Below are 18588 nucleotides of genomic sequence, written 5' to 3'. Positions count from 1 at the left end.
ACAATCGTTTAGCAGTTTCAAATTAAAATCCAAATCATTCCAGCTTAACAAAAAAAATTAAAAAAATTAGTGCATTTACATCTTGTCGTCATGATTTTACTTCATGACTGTGTTATCATAAATAATAATATAGGATATATATGTACCAATTATTTGTTTTAAAGATTATATAATATCTCCTTCCAAAAAACAATTATATAACATTGACATATAAATATTTTGTTCAAAGATATATATATATATATTATTTGATATATTGATAATAAAATTTAAAATATTAGGTTATTATCTTTCTTATCTGCATTATATTTTTATTATTATTATTATTATAAGATACATGGTTAGGACAATTTCTTCCATTAAAACATTTCTTCCATTTTTCAAATTCCTATTTTTTTCCTGGTTACATAAAATTCAAAACTGTTTGACCAGGCTCAATCTTTGTCTAATGGGTTCATTTACTTGCAACTCAATAATCTAGTATTTGCATAATAATTTTAAGGATCTCACATTAATTGGCATTATTGATAAAAAAATTATTTGATACACCGATAGTAAAAATTTTTAACTTCACAAATAATATTAAAATGATAACATATATACTATTTTTATTTTAAATTAACTTTTTAAATATATGAGATATATGTATCATCATTTTAATTTAATTTGTAAAATTAAAAAATTATCAGCATATTAAATAATTTCTTTTATTATTATAGTTAAATTTTTTATTTGATGTCTAAAGTTTAAAATTTTATAATTGAGTACTTAACTTAAAAACTGTGCTCCTCACCATTACTTTGTACATCGAGACTAACACCGTTAATCAAATAAATGATTTGTCTAAAAACAAGCCACAAAAGCATGGAACGTCAATGTGTGACATATTGTAACATCTTATTGGATGTTTTAGACATGTTACTCTTTTGACTATGTGTATCTTGTATGCAAACTGATAGGAATAAAAGCCAAGTTTGATTATTTAATTACGACTTTTTAAACTTTAAGTACTAAATTTAGAATTTAACTATAATGTAGGCATCATATGTGTAATTAAATTTGTTTATGGATTGGATTACTTGCCTAATCTTGTGAGTCAATCCCTATCTAGTTGGGCCATAGCTTTAATTTCAAGTCTGAGTTGGGCCTACAAATATAAATGAATACATCTATTCCGTGTAAATCCTAAATTTTGTTAACTTCTTGAATGTGCAGGCCCCAGAGGCCCAAATATAGGGCTTCGTCGTCTTAAGAATTATATATGACGAAAATTTTTTAAAAAACTTTATACATTTATAACTCTATTTTAATAAATTTAAGGAATGGAAAGATAAGGAAAAAGTCGAAAAAAAATAATTTTTTATCTTAAAACTATTAAAATTAATAATTAAAAGATCATATAAAATTAAAAAACTTGATCATTCTTTTATGATATCCATATACATATCTACATCTATATATATATATATATATATATATTATAAAGCTCAAGAGCTAAAACATAAGTCCATCTAGTAAATTCCATAATCATTTTTCTCGTTATTTTTCTACCCTTTTCTCGGAAAGTAGGGGAATTCCTGAAAACAAACAAAACAAAAGAAAGAAAAAAAAAAAAAAAAAACCCCAAAAAGAAAGGAAAAGAAATTAGCCGTTTTTCTTTTGGATCAATCCGAGATCTGCTAAAGTTTTCCTCAAGAAACTTTCCCGGTTGATCCTCACACTAAAAAAGAAAAAAAAAAACCATCATATTATTTTTTTTTAATTTTCACAATTTGAGTAATTTTGAGAAGAGAGAAAAGAGGAAAATGAATATATTCAGATTAGCTGGGGACATGACCCATTTGTTAAGTGTTGTTGTTTTACTGCTCAAGATCCACACCATCAAATCTTGCGCTGGTACGTCCATTTTCTAGTATTTATTTTCTTCTGGGTTCGTTTCATTTTATTTTTATTTTTTATTATTTCAATAATTTACTGCTTAGAATAAAAAAATTTTTAATTTTTTGGTTACATTGAATGTGGGTTTTTGTTAATTTATTGTTTTGTTTGAGTTGTTGTACAGTTTATTGCATGCCCAAATTGGAATCATGTGAAATCTGGAAGTGTAGGTTAATAAAAAAAAATGTGACATTTGAATGTGCATGTATAAACTATGTATTCATGTAATTTTCGGAATGGGTTTTTATTAATTTGATTGTGCTTGTATGTATTTTTGAAGCTTAGAAGCAAGGAGGTGTGATCAGTTAGGACTTTATGTATAGCTTCTATTAAAGTTTAGTAAGTTGCTGGATTTAGTGACAATATTGAGATCAAGGGGTTTGTATTGGTTGGATTTAGGGGGTTCATGGTTTGTTAATTTGGAGCTCCCATCTCGCGAAATGGCATCTTATTTTTGCTAATTTTCCTTCTATTTGTAGCAATAAATCTGTAGGCATTTGAAATTTGCAATATGAGTATTCTTCTGGGAAGGAGATTTTATGGAAATCAAAGGATGATTTTTTTATGTGGGATTATAATGTAGTTTAGTTATTTGTATGTCTTGCTGGCCTATGATTTGAAGAAAAACATGATAAACTCTGTATATGGTGAGGGTCTAAAATATAGCTGTAGCTGAGGTAGTGTTTGGTATGCTCTCACCCTTTGGGGTAGCAATGCCCCCTAACTTAGAGTTGCTTGATCAAGTTGATTATTTCTGTTTTGCGCAACTAGCTTTTTGGAAAATTTTATTTTTCTGTTTTTCTTTCCTTTTAAAATGTGACTGTGTGGTGGGATGACTGAAGGATTCAGGGGTAGCTAAAGCCATTTAACTCATTGGAAGTTGAGGCAGTCGTTATGAGAAGTTAGAGATGTTTTCAATTGAGGATGTAGTGAGCAAAAGCTTGCTAAGATTGATTGACCATATGCGTACATGATCGAGGTTCTATCACATTATGATGGAGTATTGGAAGCTTTTTCTTTATAAGTTACATATGCATACATATGCTTATCTAGCATCTCGTCCATGATTACTATTATGGAAAAAAAAACCATATCATGTAATTAAACTTAAAATGTAGGAATTCTAGATCCTTGCTTTCATTCATAGGCATGCTACAGCATTTGGGTCTTGTCTCTTTCTATTCTATCCTGTGTTTATGTTACTCCATTATGCCATTGTCTCTCTGCATTCTACATCCAGTTCTGTCTCACACTCCCTGTCATGTCTTATGAGCTGTTTTCTGGCTCTGAATCTTTTATCTATGATATGAAATCCTATAATTTTTTGCAGGCATTTCCCTGAAGACTCAGGAACTCTATGCCATTGTCTTTGCTACTCGCTACTTGGACATATTCACTAGTTACATTTCACTTTATAACACGATCATGAAGCTAATATTCCTGGGGAGCTCTTTCTCAATCGTATGGTACATGCGATATCACAAGATAGTTCGTAGATCTTATGATAAGGACCAGGATACATTTCGCCATTATTTCCTTATTCTGCCTTGCCTAATTCTTGCCCTTCTTATAAATGAAAAGTTCACCTTCAGCGAGGTATCAACATGTTTCTTTCTATTTCTTGGAATAAAACAGTCTGTTTTATTTCCATGTAGTCAATACAATCATGATTCTGTATGTTAAATTTATTCCGGTTACCTTAGAAGCTATGTTACATTGTTTATGTGTTTATATTAATTATTTGTTCGGAAGTTATCAGGTTCTATTATCTTTCAGACTATATACCTTCATATATTGATATTTGCCTGGAAAATTTGGTTGAGCAGGTCATGTGGACTTTTTCCTTATATTTGGAAGCTGTTGCCATCCTTCCTCAGCTTGTGTTGTTGCAAAGGACTAGAAATATTGACAACTTGACTGGACAATATGTGTTTCTCCTTGGGTAAACTTCCACTCTATAAAACCTAATTTTCAAGTTTGCCATAATTTTGTTACGTTGCATTAAGGACCCTTACTTCCTGGCTTTCATTTCCATATATCGTTGCCTCCTTTCATGTTAATTTGGAGGGAAAGAAAAAGAGAGAAAATCGCTAAATATAGTTGACACCAATTTTCTTTTCGAGGAAAAGTTGATATGATTTTATGTAGGACCAAAGTTTTTGTTTTTAAATGTGATCAACTACTTTGCTAGTGTGTACAATTTTTTTTCTTCTATTACATTTGTTTTATGCTATCATGGTGCTTTTATTCTTTGTACGCTGTTTCCTGTCTATCTATACATCCTACTACCATAAGTTAGGAGATGAGGCAAGATTAAACCAGTATAAGATTTCTCGGAACTGCGTTAAGTTGTTAAGAAAGGCAAACCAAAAGGGAGGAGCTCCCAATATTTTGTAGAAGATTGATTTGATTTTGACCTACTGGTGCACTAAGAAAGAAAGGGAGTAAAGAAGAATTCAAGAAAGCAGTTTGTTCAACATCTTGAATTGTAAAAGAGAAGTCTCAAGGAATTACTTAAACTAAAATGGCTGTTATCTGTAACCATAGGCTTCATTTAAGTATAGGAGAAGTGCAAAAAGAGTTGAGTAGAATACATATTGTTGGGGCTATCACAAATTAGGCTTGCATAAGAGTATGCATGTCATCAAATATCAGGAACAATATTGATCTCAAAATTTATAACCGTGTAGCATTTACTTTCTGTTCCCTTTTTTTTTTGGTTGGAGAAGAGGGGAGGGGGGGTAACCAGCATGTACAAACTTTTGCACTCAACATTTGACAACTTCTTGCAATATATCTTTGCCCCACCAGTTAACCAAACTACCTTTGGTTTCATCCCTTTTCACAACCATGGTATATGGTGCGTTGAAAGATACTTTAAACATCAAGACAATATTGCAGAATGACTCCCTTGGAGGATTTTCATCTTGCCTCCATTTAGCACCATGATATGTATGCATTTTTTTTTGTCTTTATAAGTCACTAACATCTTAATGTTTAATTCTTGGTTTGGGGCTAATATAATTCCTTTTGTTGCAGTGCATACCGAGCATTCTACATATTGAACTGGATTTATCGGTACTTTACTGAAGAGCACTTTGTCCACTGGATAAGTATGTTTCTTCTCTCTTTCTCTTTCTCTTTCTCTTGCTCTCTGTCTCCCCTCCTCTCTCACCACATGTCAGTGCCCATATGGCCATGGGTGTATAAAGGATGTCTATGCCAATGTATCTCTGTGCATTGCATTTGGGATATTTTATGTTAGACATGTATCTTATTTCTTACACCTTGTTTATATGATTGCTCTCTTTCAGCTTGGATTTCAGGGCTTGTCCAGACATTGCTTTATGCTGATTTCTTCTACTATTATTTCCAGAGGTAAGCACCTCAATCACTTTGAAAAGCACCTCATACTTAGGTTAATGATTGTAATAAATCCAACTTTCTATGCCTGCAGCTGGAAGAACAATGTAAAGCTCCAATTACCAGCTTGAGACTTTGGTGGTACAAGTTTGTAAGTAGCATACATAGATATAAGCTGCTCTGATTTGGTTACTTGTGCTTTTACATTTGCCCCTTTGTTCGGGACTCTTTTTTTTTTTTTTTTCAAGCTTGTAAGCAAATAGCTTGGTTTAATATCCTAAATACCATACCTTGAGAGATTGTAATCCATATTGTGGATTCTTTGTAATGTCAAAAATTTTGAACTTATTCATATGGTTTGCATCATGTGGACTATAGAATTAGTTTATGCTTGTGGTTTAGACAAAATAGAAAAGAAAAAAGAGATTGTCATTTATGTGCAACATTCTACTGCACAATTCATCTCAGAAGGAAAAAATTCTCAGTCCATTGCATGGGAAAGGAAAAAGGTATAGGAAAAAATTTCATGATACCTCAGCATTAAGAGGAGAATGGAGATTCCAATCAGATTTCCATAGACTTAGAACCAACTTTTAACATGTGAGTTGTATTTGTGTCACTTCCATGTCAAAAGTTAAATATTTGAGCTATGCGTATGGCAAGAAAATCAAGTGATTAACTCCCCTGATCAGTCAAGATGGAAACAAAAATAATCAATAGCATAATAAGTTGGAAGTCAGTCATCACTTTGATAAGAGTTTTGTCGATCTTCAAAACATTATTCTTGAAATCCAAGGATAATAACTTTAGACCAAGAACTCAGATATATGACTGAAATTAACACTGAATTCACTCATGCTTTCAATGAAAGAGAGAAAGAAATGAAAAGTTTCAAAATTCAACTTACAGATTTTCAAAATTAGTTCCGACAGAAACAACAAGAAGAAGCAAGCAATCTTCAGCTACAGTGTCTTCACTTCAATCAATATTGGCATGCATGATACCCCTTATCAAACTTATACCCCTTCTCTTTATCAACCATAGAGCTAATGGCGAAAAAAAAGGAAACAAATTAATGAAAGGAAATAAGTTATAAAATTAGACAAAACCCCCACAAAGAACAGCCAACAAAAATCACAAGGGAGATGCCAATTAAAACATAAGTTAATAAAAAACCAATTAAGAAAAGGAAAGGCAAAATGGGCAACAAAATCTGAAAATATATGAAAATCTGGTACACCCCAAATTTGGGAGATTTTCTCTTCCAAACTCGTCTCTTCAAATTTTCTCAGAGTTAATTGTAATACTATTTTCCAGGAAGATTTCTCATTCCAATCTCAAGATCTACTTATAATTAGGGTTATTATAATTTCACTTTGCTCTTGATTCTGCTACATATCCTTTATAAACCATAGGTATGAACATGTAAGAACTTCAAACCAAGGCAAACTCGATCCAATGGATTGGTCCCATTGGTCTCCATCTCTCTCATCTCTTCTTTACAAGATTGAAAAATGGGGTGCTCCATACTTCTCAGTGCACTCTTCTGGCAATATTTCTATCCGTCCGAATGGCCTGAACACCTCTTCAACTCATCAGGAGATTGATTTGCTAAGGGTGGTGAAGCTAGTCTCGGACCACAAGTTGTCAGGTGGCCTTGGATTACAACTTCCTGTAATAATTCGCCTGCCTGCTGTTTTGAAGAACCGCTCGGAGTCCCTTCACTCTGCATGTGAGTCTGCCATCAGCTCTTTAAATTATAGGTCTCATTACCAAGGCGTTTATCCTGTGAAAAGTAACCAGGACAGGTTTATTGTGGGAGATTTTGTGAGATTAGGATTCCCTTTTCGATTTGGCCTGGAAGTTGATTACAAGCCTGAGCTCCTTCTAGCAATGAGTTCTTTATGCAAAGGGCATCCAGAAGCTCTTTTAATTTGCAATGGCTTTAAGGATAATGATTATATTTTACTTGCTTTGATCGCAAGAAAGTTTGCTTTTAACGTGGTGGTTGTTCTTGAGCAAGTGGAAGAACTAGATTTAGTTATTGATTTAAGTACAAAACTTCGTATATCTCCTGTCATTGGTTTGCGAGCAAAGCTAAGAACAAAGCATGGTGGTCATTTTGGATCAACTTCTGGTGAGAGAGGGAAGTTTGGACTAACACCCCGGCAAATTTTAAGTGTGGTGAACAAGCTTGAAACAGCGGGGCTGTTGAATTGCCTAAGTTTACTGCATTTCCATATTGAATCTCAGATTCCTTCAATCTCATTGTTGGCAGACGGCATAGGTGAGGCTACTCAAATCTATTGAGAATTGATCCGTCTTGGAGCATGTATGCAGTTCATTGATGTTGGAGGTGGCCTTGGCATTGATTATGATGGATCATAATCTTGTAACTCTGATGTTTCTGTCGGTTATGGGCTCGAAGAGTATGCTTCAACCGTTGTCCAAGTGATTCAACAAGTGTGTGATAGCAAATCTGTTAAGCATCCAGTGATCTGCAGTGAAAGCGGTAGAGCTATTGTCTCCTACCACTCAATTTTGACTTTTGAGGCTATTTCTTCCAGTGTGTCAGATTCTCCGGTAATGTATCCGGAAGGATTGCAGCATTTCGTTGAAGGGCTAACTGAAGATACTCGCTTAGACTACTCAAATTTGTCTGCTGCAGCAATTAAAGGTGAACATAGGACCTGTCTATGTCACGGACCTAAGGGGCAGGTATTCCCGATTGTTCCAATTCATCGACTCCGTCCAAAGCCAACAGTTAAGGGGATTTTATTAGATCTAACTTGTGATAGTGATGGAAAGATTGATAGATTCATTGGAGGTGAATCAAGCTTGCCACTGCACGAATTGAGAAGCAATGATAATCACAAGGAATCCATTGGAAAGAAATATTACTTGGGAATGTTCTTGGCAGGGGCTTATGTGGAGGCACTTGGTGGATCTCAAAATTTGCTTGGGAATCCCAGTGTTGTTCAGGTTTCACAAAGTTGTGAACGAGAGGGGTTTGTAGTGACAAATGCTATGCCAGGGCAGTCTTGCAGAGATGTTCTTCGAGCGATGCAACATGAACCTGAGGTCATCTTCAAGGAACTTAACCAACGGATTGACGTGTTTGGTCAGGTTAATGGCACCACAGATGAAATGTTGCAGTCTGTTCTAGCAGGCATCTTCAGCAACATGCCTTAACTAATGAAGGGGTCTTCTTGTAGCTGGTCTAGCTAATTGCTGTTCTGTCAGTAGCAAATTCTTGGAGTTTATTGTATTGGAATGAAAAAAAAAAGAAAAAGAATCCCAGTTATAATTTCAGGTGCCTGAGCAGATCCTTACTGAAATACCAGGTGAGGTTGAGATTCTAAGGATTTGAGTTGCGTATTAAGGTAAAGAGCATACACAATTGCTCATTGTATAAAATGATGGCAACATTTTGTCTTCTGATTCAGAACCCTCCAGGCGTTGTGTTTATTACCTGTATGGAGCTGATCAGGCAAAGCAGTAACAACTATATTTCGTAGGAAGAAGACCAATTTGGCCATAACAAGTTAATGATAAACAATAATCATCAGATTGCAGTATGCTTCTATAAGTGTTGCTTCAATTGTGTCCAAAATGAAATATATTTCACATAATGAACTTTTTTTTTTTTTTTGGAAAGGTAAGACAAAATGAATTACATTTCATAGGCTGTGAATACGTGAGTCCTTCCAATTAGGATGGAGGAATAATCCACGTCCATCTAAATCCCTAACAAAAGATAAATCCCAAGATACATCCAAGAAGCACTGAATTTTTTCTTATTATAAAAGTTTAAGATGTGAAAAAGTTTAAGATGTGAAAACGTTTTTCTATTTCAAAATTAGAGTATGACAGGTTTTAAAAAAAATTTATATTGAATTTGCGAATAATTTATCAAGAGATATTGTTGATAGTAAAATTTAAATTTAAGTTGAAATATTCAAAATTTATCAACTCAAATAATCCGTTGACAATAACTATTTAAATCTCCAAAATGCATGCAAACCGAATTTTTTTTTATCTTAAAATAAATATAGCAGTTTTCAGAAGGAAATTCATAGTTCTTTATCCAGAATGCCCCTTATTACCATCGCTCCAAATATCATAATTACTAGTACTTGAAAAACAGTGGAAAAAACAAAAGAAAAATGCTCTGATTATTTTGGATTAGATGTTGGAAGTATCTTACCGTATTCAGTAGACAAGACAAAAGCAGCAATTAATAGACACTGCATTGAAAGGAACAAGGAATGTACTTTTTGGTAAAACAAACAGGGAATGTACTAGAAAGACATGCATTAACTTTGTCCTGTCTGTCCTTGTTAAAAATATGACAGAAATGTGGACATTCAAAACAAATGAAAAGACAACTCGTCTTTGCTTCTAGTTTTGCAGCCAGCCACTTTTGCTGCATTCCAAGTTGCCATTTGCCTTCTTCTACTCATCATTTTTGTTGAAAACCCTTTGGATAGCCTTGGGGAAACCCAGCTTTTGGATTTTGTAAGGAGATAGAAAAAGACCCATGTACATATATTGAACAAGAAATAAAATCTGTTTTCGGTGTTGCTTGTAGGTAGGTTCCTGACGTAAGAAAATGTCTTCTAACAAGCGTGACGATCCACCTTCTAGTATCAATCTCATTATTATAAGCCAGGTTCTTTGCTCTCTCTTTCTATCTCTCTTTCTGATTAATTTCATGGTACCCAATATAGATAGATTTGTGTGTGATTACACTGAGGAGTTGAAGATTGATGAGGCTTTTTACATTTACCTGAATTATTTCTTGGCCACTTGTAACAGTGTGATGAAAGGAGCAATTTTAGGCCATAGTCTGTTATTTTTTTGGCAATGTGTTTGTGGGTCTTATCTTATTACCAAAAAAATTATAATAATCAACGGTTGATTGAGTTAGTAAAGTTCGAATACTTTTAAATTTGAATCTCATTGCTAATAGTCTTCCTTGATGGGCGATCTGTAAATCCAATGTAAGTCTCTCTAAGACAGCGGTCTACCCTGGACTTGGTATGAAGAAGCCTCTTCTCACCCTAAACTTTTATGTACCGAAAAAAAATTATAGTAAAGGTGAAATAGGTGATTCTTAATTGGAGCAAGGAGGTAGGTTCTTGGTTCCTGGAGGGATGTAAGGTTGTCAGGATGTTAGGGTTGGATGGAACCAATAGAGAAGCATGGATTGATATTGGTGCGGAATTATCCAAATTGATGCATGTTGTTTATGGATAAAACTTCAGCACACATTAGTCTGGACTAAAATAATTTGATTTAACTATCTTTTTCAATTCATTGGGTATGAGAGGTTGACTCCTGAATAGACTCATTTTTGTTTCTTTTCTGTTCTCCGTGATTTTGCATCTCCCAGAGGAGTGGAATTGAAGCTGGGATTTGAAATTAGATTTTGGGCAGTTTTTCCAATTTTGATTCTCAGCCATGTTATAATCACTCTTAAGTACTGAGAGTGAGAACGAAGTGAATCTAGATGCATTAAAAGAATGTTGGATACTTTTGTCATGTTTCTTTCATTGAGTCCCAGTGAAATGGTGAAATTTGAGTGTTCTTTACTTCTTTGATATAGTAATATTTTAGAAGTGTGATTTTCTCTTGTAATATTTCACTCCATATGCACTGTGGAGGATAAGTTTATCTTTGTTTAGTAGATCAATTTAGGCTTTAAAGGTTCATCATTAATCCATTATATCTGTGTTTTTCTTTTATAGTGTGAACCTCGAATTCAAACTTACTCAGTTAACTCTGCCTTCGCCTCCCTTCCATCAATCCTTCCTTGATCATGCTTTCATATTGTGTATTTGTTGTAGAATGGAAATGAAGTGCATTTCAAGATCAGATGAGGAACCAAAATGAGGAAGCTTTTCGTTGCTTACTTTCATCGTCATTTTTTGGAACACAATACTGTTCAATTTTTTATCAATGGTCATTCGTTTGCTCATGGTAGGACTCCAGAAGAAGTATAATGTTTCTTAAGGTTCCTAATAGATCTTACACATTTGTTGAAAAGTTAGGGTCCTCGTGATAAGAATCACATAAGTTTGATACATACTAGTAATGTTTATGTTTTACAGCTTGCTTCGAAATTTTTTCTCTTCACAATGGTGAAATGTGTCATGTATGGCAAGAAGATCTTCTGACATCTCAAAATTTTAGTGAAACATAAATGATTGTCAAAAAAAAAGGGAACATGATTGTTGAACATGTCTAAGAAAGTGTGCCATCTTGAGAAACTAGTAGGTTTTGTACTATCTTTACCCCATCCTATTTTCTCCTAAGCAAAATTCTGTACCTAATATGCAGCAAGTTCCCTGAACTAGGCTAGAGGGTTCCTTTTTTGCTTTCATTCTTAAAGTCTTCTGCTAATTATGCAGTGGCTAGTGTAATATCTCTTAATCATTCAAATTATCTTTATTGGAGCCATATTTATTTGTTTCTATTGTAACATTCCTTTTGAAGATGAGGAAGCACTAGAATCTCAATCATTTTGCCATTGGTTGGCTATAGCTGGTCTTCCTTTTGGCATTGAGATTCTGCATTTATTTGCTGAAGTAATCGTATTATCTAGAACTCATTATAATGTCTTATAGTTGTGTACATTGTTATAATTTTCTTTGATGTTGAATTTATCCTATATGTGCAGCTTGTATTGGAAGATGGATATGAAATTGATGCCATGGTTCATGTGAATGGAGGTGGTTATGATGTTGTCTGACACTCAGACTTCTCATGGAAAAGTTTCATTACCAACAAGTGCTGTACTTGTACATAGTAGCTGGATTTTAAGATGTATTTCAATTTGACCTTCTCCTTCTATTGGAAAGTTCAATCCAAGACCAACGTAGGTAAGGTGAGATTACTTCCAGAACTTTTTTTTTGTGTGGTTCATTATGTATCGATACTATTAGAAATAAAAAAAAAAGGAAAATTTCATCGCGTCCCTCACTTTTCCTCTTTCATTGTGTCCATTGCAGAAACGAATGCAAACATTGACATCTTATGTAGATGAAGCCGCTTCATTGTATTTTGTTGCACAGGGCGCTTTTATTTCAATGGTAATTCATATGAACTTCAACTATGAATCTAGAGATTATTCAAGTAGTATGATTGTTTGCTTTTTAACAATACTGCTAACAATGTGTCTATTTGCTGGAGCATCGGAACAAAGTTATTTCCTATATAGCCAATGTCAAAAATTATGTCTCTGAGGTCTGAAATGTATATTATCTGGGCATTAGGACTAGTCCAGGCGTTAGGGTCAAGGGGACTACTACTTGCTTTTAACATAATAACGTTTGTGTATTTTATAGTAGTAACTGATCCTTGGAGGATCCAAGATATTCCTTATGTCTGCCAATGCTTTCACTTCATTGGTTAATTGATGCCAAGGAAGATTTTATGGAATTTTCAATCCTTCACCTTTTCTTCTTTACCAAACGGCAAACGCTCCCTAGGAATTGGGTGGCCTCTGTATCAGAGCATTGGCTATCCCGGAGACTGTTAAATGATGGAGCTGCCTAAAACACAATGGCAATGAATTGTATTTTCTTTTCTTTTTTTTCTTTCAAAATTTATTGCTAAACCTTTGTTTTGTTACAGTGGGAGCTCCTATAATCTTCCAAGACATTCTGGAAGACTTATTTTTCATCTTCATCATCTTTTAAATTGTATTTGGTTTTGAATTCAAGGTTTAGTTTAATTGGTTCCTGCTAAAAAGTGGCATCTAACAGGTCTAAGATTTAAATTTATGCAATCTCTTCTTTTATTTTCAAACTACCGCAAAAAAAAAAAAAAAAAAGGTTTTGACAGCATTTATTTGATTTCCAGCCAACATATTGCATTTCTCTGTCAAAGATTGAACAATTATGGACACTGCAAAAAAAAAAATTGAACCAACATATTTCATTTCTCTGTCAAAGATTGAACAATTACTGACATTGAAACAAAAATGAGAAAAAGAGAGATAATGGCAATCTGAGTTGAGCACAATTTTGTCCATATGCAAGCGTAACTTTGCCAGCAATTTCATGATAAAGTGAAGTTAATTTCTTATTAATTAAGTCAAATCCCCCAAATGAGCCTATACCTGTAGATTTTCTCTTCCATTGACAAGTAAAGATACCAAAGAAAAACTACGGGCAGAGTTTCCTATGTAGAACAGAAAACCAAAGCCAAGCATCATCATAAGAACAAAGAATTGAAGTTAGTCTAGAATTCATCCCTAAACTGAATTCTCTAATATTTGTGTATAAACATAGGACCCCATAACCCTCAGGCATGACATTCAACCGTGAAAAACCATCCAAGATAAGAGCAAATGATAATATAAATTATTTTTTGGAGGTGATTCTTGCAAAAGAAAATCTACGTGTTTTTAAGACTCGAGTCGTAACATAGATCGTAAGTGGGTAGAATGGTATTTTGCATCATTGGCATAGAAAAATTTCTGCATTTTGGTGCTGTTCTGATTTTAAGAGGCAGCTGGGACAAGATTCCATTTCCGTGGCTTTGTTATTGGATTGATGATCTTGGAACCGACCTAGTGTACCATATTCTTGCTTTAGCACCATTGAAACTCAGAATCCCTTTTGAAGCAATTCTCCACCCTTCAACAAAATTCTCCTGGCCTATGAGGGCCTTGAATCTTTCTTAGCCTCTAGTAAGAACTCAAATAATTTGATTGAGCATAACCTTTTTGAAGCATATCAACAATCCTTTTTAACATTTTTTTTCTTACTTGTTTATTGTATTTGACTTACAGTAACTCTGTGATTTTGATCTGTTTAGTTAAATTATACTAGGTCTGATCTCTCTCTCATCCTTTAAAACTAATTTCTTTTATTCTTTCCTCTTGGGCGATTTCTGCAAGATTATGCATTATTCATAAATACAAAGGGAGGATGATATGAATTATTCATAATTGTTTCTCTGTTAGTATCACTTTAATCTTATAAACTTATAAACGCTTGACTGTATTATTTTCCACAGATTGAAAGTTTTATTTCACATTTTTTTCCAAATAGTTCAAGAGAAGATGAATTATGCTAAAAGGTATGAAATTTTAACTTCCAATGAGTTTAACTGAGATATACACTTTATACATGATATTGGTTATTTCAAGAAAAGTTTTTCAATGATGTTTAGCTATCAATTCTATCTCTAACATTCTCCGTTATAAGGTGAACAGCTCTCTTTGCACCCTGGTCTTCCCCTATGTAATCTGGTATTCCTTCTTTTTAAAGTACTGATAACTCTGAGCAGAACAAGACAGCTTAACCAACCTAACTGCAATGAAGTTTTTACCCCTAAGAGCCTTTCTACCCTGACTAAACTTCCTTTGCCGGATACTGTTAGAACATGCACTGTAGGCTGTGAACTCTCCTCCAAGTAGCTAATGGCATATCATAAATTTGCAACAAAAATAAAGCTATAGTTTTCTACTTATTCTTAGCTGTAAGACAAAACTACTTTAACCCCCACTGTTGTTTCCTTGCATAACATTTAGTTTTCAATTTTATTATAGTTCAATTTAGTTACTCCTCAGCATTAAAGTCTGATTGCGGAATGATTTTGTTCTATACATGTTTTGGGGACCAAAATCAAATTATTGAGTTTCTACCGACTGGAAGAGAAAAAAAATTACAAAGCCTTCTCATAAATTGTAGACATTATTCTAAAGATTATGACATGAGAGAAGACAAAAAAAGATAGAGGAGACAGCATCATGCTGGGGCCATGCGTTTTGTTGAGCCATTCCTATGAATCCCACATGCTTTTGCACAATACCAACCCTGCATGCATGTAATGCATAATTTCCAATCCATCTATGCACTCTCTTGACATTTATTTCCAGTTTCGTCTTTTCCTCGAATCTTTGAATCAAAGTCTTCAAGCCAAACTATTTTAAAAACTTTACTGTCTCGGGTGCCCTAGCATACTCTCATCATAAGTCACCTCATTGCATAAAACAGAAGACATGATGGAGGCTGCTTCCTTTACCTTGAATACGTGCTTTATTCCTATTGGCTATGAAAAATACTATGTTACTCTGATCCTTCATCTTTGGTGACATACACGTGTTGGATACTTCGGTATGATTATTTCAAGCAGTATAAGGGTAACAATTTAAGGCTGTTTAACTAGCATGTAACTTAATGGTCATGGTTTCATAAGTGAAGACTGATGTAACACCGTTAAAGAGCTGAAATTATCATTCAACCTTTGTTACTCAAACCGCTACATGTCAATTCTCAGTTGATCAAGTAAAAAGAACACTTGCCAGTAACTTTTAACATGATAAATTGAGTTTGTCTTTACTGATATCAAACCAGAATGCTTGCTGCTAACACCAATCTCACACAAAGACATCTCTTCTACTTCATTATACCAATTAGCCTTGTTGATGCTTGTTAAACCAACAAATTGGGTTAAAAAAAAATTTTTTTCAAGTCTAAAAGTATCTCAAAAAACTTGATTGTATCAATCCGAGAGTCTGGTTATGTTAACCTGATCAGTGCCTATAGCTACTTGAGAAGGAGTCTGTAAATCTGGAGGAGGGAGATTCCTGTTCTAGATTTCTTGTGCAAAAGATCGTTTAGAGTAGCAAAAATATTCCATTCCTTTCTCCTTATTGTCTTTAAAGCGTCAAGCTATTCATTCTTTAAGACCTGAGGTGGTGTAATACAATTCATGCCAAGGGAAAAAAATATATTGAAGAGATAAGTGAAGCAGAAAACAATGATTGGCATCAAGGATTTGTACAGTGTTTTGACTGCAGTAGTACCTCTTTATGTCACCATGTTCTTGGCTTATGCTTCTGTGAAATGGTGGAACATATTCACTCCCGAACAATGTGCTGGCATCAACAGGTTTGTTGCAACCTTTGCTGTTCCACTTCTCTCCTTCGAGTTTGTTTCTAGGATAAATCCTTACAAAATGGACCACCTTTTCCTTGCTGCTGATGGAGTCTCAAAAATTTTGATATTGTTAGTTTTGCTTTGTTGGGCTAATTTCTCAAAAAAAGGGAGTCTGGACTGGTCCATCACCCTTTTCTCACTCTCCACTCTCCCAAACACTCTTGTGATGGGAATTCCCCTCCTGAAATCAATGTACGGGGATGACAAGGAATATCTAATGATTCAAGTTGTGGTATTACAATGCATAATCTGGTATACTCTATTACTATTTTTGTTTGAATATAGAGAAACAAGAACTGTTGTCATGAGCAAGTTCAAAGAAAGTCGTTTTAGTTATCCTGAGAGAGAGGAGAATTTTAAGGGAACTGGGGAAAAGATTGGTGGAAACTGCGGCAGCGAAGATGAAGTCATTAATGTTATTGCCACACCACCATCTAACCAACAGACAGCTCAAAACGTTAACAAGATTGCACCTGATCAATCTCAGCGGTTCAAGCCTATGGTTGCAGCTTCCATGGAGGGAGAGGGTAAAGAGCTCCATTTATTCATTTGGAGATGTGGATGTTGCATTTCTCCAGGCAAGTCATAACACGATATTTGTACATGTTAATCCAGATATTTTTCTTTCACATTTCACATAAATTGTACTAATGTATGATGATATCCAGATGGGACAAGTACTTGTGAGCAGTCAGCGCAAGCTGGTCAAAGAGAAGAAAGCAGTGGAAAGGTAATTGCCAGAGAAAAACAAGGTGATGTCGAAAATGCCAGCATTCCCTCTTCTCTTTTTTCATCAATGATCCTGAAAATATTGAGACAAGTCTGGTTCAAGCTTGTGAGGAACCCGAACTCTTATTCAAGTTTACTGGGGCTAAGCTGGGCTTTAGTCTCTTGCAGGTTATTTTAGAGCTAACTCACTCGGTTTCTAGATGATCACTCTCTTCCTGCCTTATTAACTAATTAATTGCTTTTTGTCTTTGTTTATATCTGTTTAACAGATGGGATATAAAGAAGCCCCAAATAATGGAAAATTCAGTCACAATATTGTCAAGTGCAGGTCTTGGAATGGCAATGTTTAGCCTTGGTAAGATCTATTTTTTGGGTTCTTGTTTGTCGTTAACCCCATTAATCTATGAGTTGCTCACAACTTAAGCTGAAATTTGTTAATTATAAGGATTGTTCATGGCTTTGCAACCAAGGATCATAGCCTGTGGAAAGAAGCTGGCTTTCTATGGGATGCTTGCTAGGTTTATCGCAGGACCGGCACTAATGGCAATAGCATCCATTGCAGTAGGCCTCAGAGGCACCACTTTAAAGGTGTCTATTATACAAGCAGCATTGCCCCAAGGGATCGTCCCTTTTGTTTTTGCTAGGGAGTATAATTTGCACCCTGATGTATTAAGCACCGCGTAAGTAGCACTACAAATGTCAAATGCAGTACAATTTTTTTCTTTTCACCGTTGGGGATTAATTATACTAATATTATCCTTTTGAAATGTGCAGGGTGATATTTGGAATGATAGTTTCTTTGCCTATCACGATTCTATACTACATTTTATTGGGTATATGACGAGTCAAATATTAATGAAACGAACTTGTTCACGGATACCTTACGATCTAGGTTCATTCAGAGAGGTAGCTCCGAGATTATGGTCAACCAGAATTCACATGTTAGAATATCGAAGTTTTATTTTGAGTTGATGTTTAGTTTTGCTCAGGCATGAAGCAGCACTGGTTTCTGACTATGCCAAATCCTTTTTTGAAGGGTACATATCAGGCATTCCAAGTTCATGTATCCTGTTTCTAGTAATATATATGCATGTATATGGTCATGGATAGACCTTAAAAATTGTATTGAAAATGGCCAATATGATTAGTAGACACATATGAGTTTCCATTTCAGGTGATCAATGAATATTGAGTTGCATATATCTGAATCAGAATGATCAGAATTAACAATTGCATGGATCACAGCAATTCTATAATTTGCAGAAAAGTATATCAAGTTCTTTACCACACTCAAATAATTCTTTGAGATCCATTGTGCTTAATTGGCAACTTATTGATTGAGATTTCTTGCACTGAAAAAAATAAACCAGTACAGCAACAAAAGTTAATGCCACTTGTTGGAATCCTGAAGGAGGGACGGGCATGTCTGGGCCACGAGAAGACATGCAGGGTCCTGATTAGTGGTTTCAAATGCCTCGGCATAAGCATCTGCTTTATGGCTCATAATTTTGGAATGATCGACAAGCAGGCACATGTATTTGCAAAAATAATGTCACTGAATGCCATTTAAGATGTTAATCTGGTTTTTTTTTTCTTTCTACTT

The 18588-nt window shown here is 34.5% G+C and overlaps 2 protein-coding genes, 1 long non-coding RNA gene and 1 pseudogene across 3 annotated transcripts; all 4 read left to right on the top strand.

Annotated features, from left to right (window-relative positions):
* The first annotated feature begins 1496 nt into the window (after positions 1 to 1496).
* On the top strand, positions 1497 to 5653 carry LOC111307865 (ER lumen protein-retaining receptor). The gene is made up of 6 exons (XM_022906165.2): positions 1497 to 1896; positions 3269 to 3534; positions 3765 to 3880; positions 4978 to 5051; positions 5253 to 5316; positions 5396 to 5653. Exons 1-6 carry the CDS (start codon positions 1806 to 1808, stop codon positions 5430 to 5432), a joined length of 648 nt encoding a protein of 215 aa, XP_022761900.1. The 5' UTR covers positions 1497 to 1805; the 3' UTR covers positions 5433 to 5653.
* A 1012-nt stretch (positions 5654 to 6665) lies between these two features.
* On the top strand, positions 6666 to 8622 carry LOC111307864 (arginine decarboxylase 1B, chloroplastic pseudogene; annotated as a pseudogene).
* Positions 8623 to 9649: 1027 nt separating this feature from the next.
* On the top strand, positions 9650 to 12987 carry LOC149512512 (uncharacterized). The gene is made up of 4 exons (XR_016332006.1): positions 9650 to 9973; positions 11151 to 11283; positions 11984 to 12190; positions 12315 to 12987. It is a non-coding gene; the product is annotated as an uncharacterized LOC149512512 (long non-coding RNA).
* A 2648-nt stretch (positions 12988 to 15635) lies between these two features.
* On the top strand, positions 15636 to 18187 carry LOC111307290 (putative auxin efflux carrier component 1d). The gene is made up of 5 exons (XM_022905306.2): positions 15636 to 16834; positions 16925 to 17153; positions 17255 to 17340; positions 17431 to 17665; positions 17760 to 18187. The coding sequence occupies exons 1-5, from the start codon at positions 16078 to 16080 to the stop codon at positions 17824 to 17826; spliced, it is 1374 nt and encodes a 457-aa protein (XP_022761041.1). The 5' UTR covers positions 15636 to 16077; the 3' UTR covers positions 17827 to 18187.
* The last annotated feature ends 401 nt before the right edge of the window (positions 18188 to 18588 follow it).

Source organism: Durio zibethinus, chromosome 22 (genome assembly GCF_047325235.1).
Source record: "Durio zibethinus cultivar Kanyao isolate XHJ-2024 chromosome 22, ASM4732523v1, whole genome shotgun sequence".
Classification (NCBI taxonomy): Eukaryota; Viridiplantae; Streptophyta; class Magnoliopsida; order Malvales; family Malvaceae; genus Durio; species Durio zibethinus.
Note: the sequence above shows the minus strand (reverse complement) of the source record. Positions and strands in the feature narration are given on the sequence as shown.

Excerpts from the sequence above, each read along its gene's own strand:
- LOC111307865 (XM_022906165.2), top strand. The coding sequence starts at position 1,806 with ATGAATATATTCAGATTAGCTGGGGACATGACCCATTTGTTAAGTGTT. Across the intron at positions 5,052-5,252 it reads GCACTTTGTCCACTGGATAA|CTTGGATTTCAGGGCTTGTC; the intron begins GTATGTTTCTTC and ends GCTCTCTTTCAG. Across the intron at positions 5,317-5,395 it reads TTCTACTATTATTTCCAGAG|CTGGAAGAACAATGTAAAGC; the intron begins GTAAGCACCTCA and ends CTATGCCTGCAG.
- LOC111307290 (XM_022905306.2), top strand. The coding sequence starts at position 16,078 with ATGATTGGCATCAAGGATTTGTACAGTGTTTTGACTGCAGTAGTACCT. Across the intron at positions 17,154-17,254 it reads TGGGCTTTAGTCTCTTGCAG|ATGGGATATAAAGAAGCCCC; the intron begins GTTATTTTAGAG and ends TCTGTTTAACAG. Across the intron at positions 17,666-17,759 it reads CCTGATGTATTAAGCACCGC|GGTGATATTTGGAATGATAG; the intron begins GTAAGTAGCACT and ends TGAAATGTGCAG.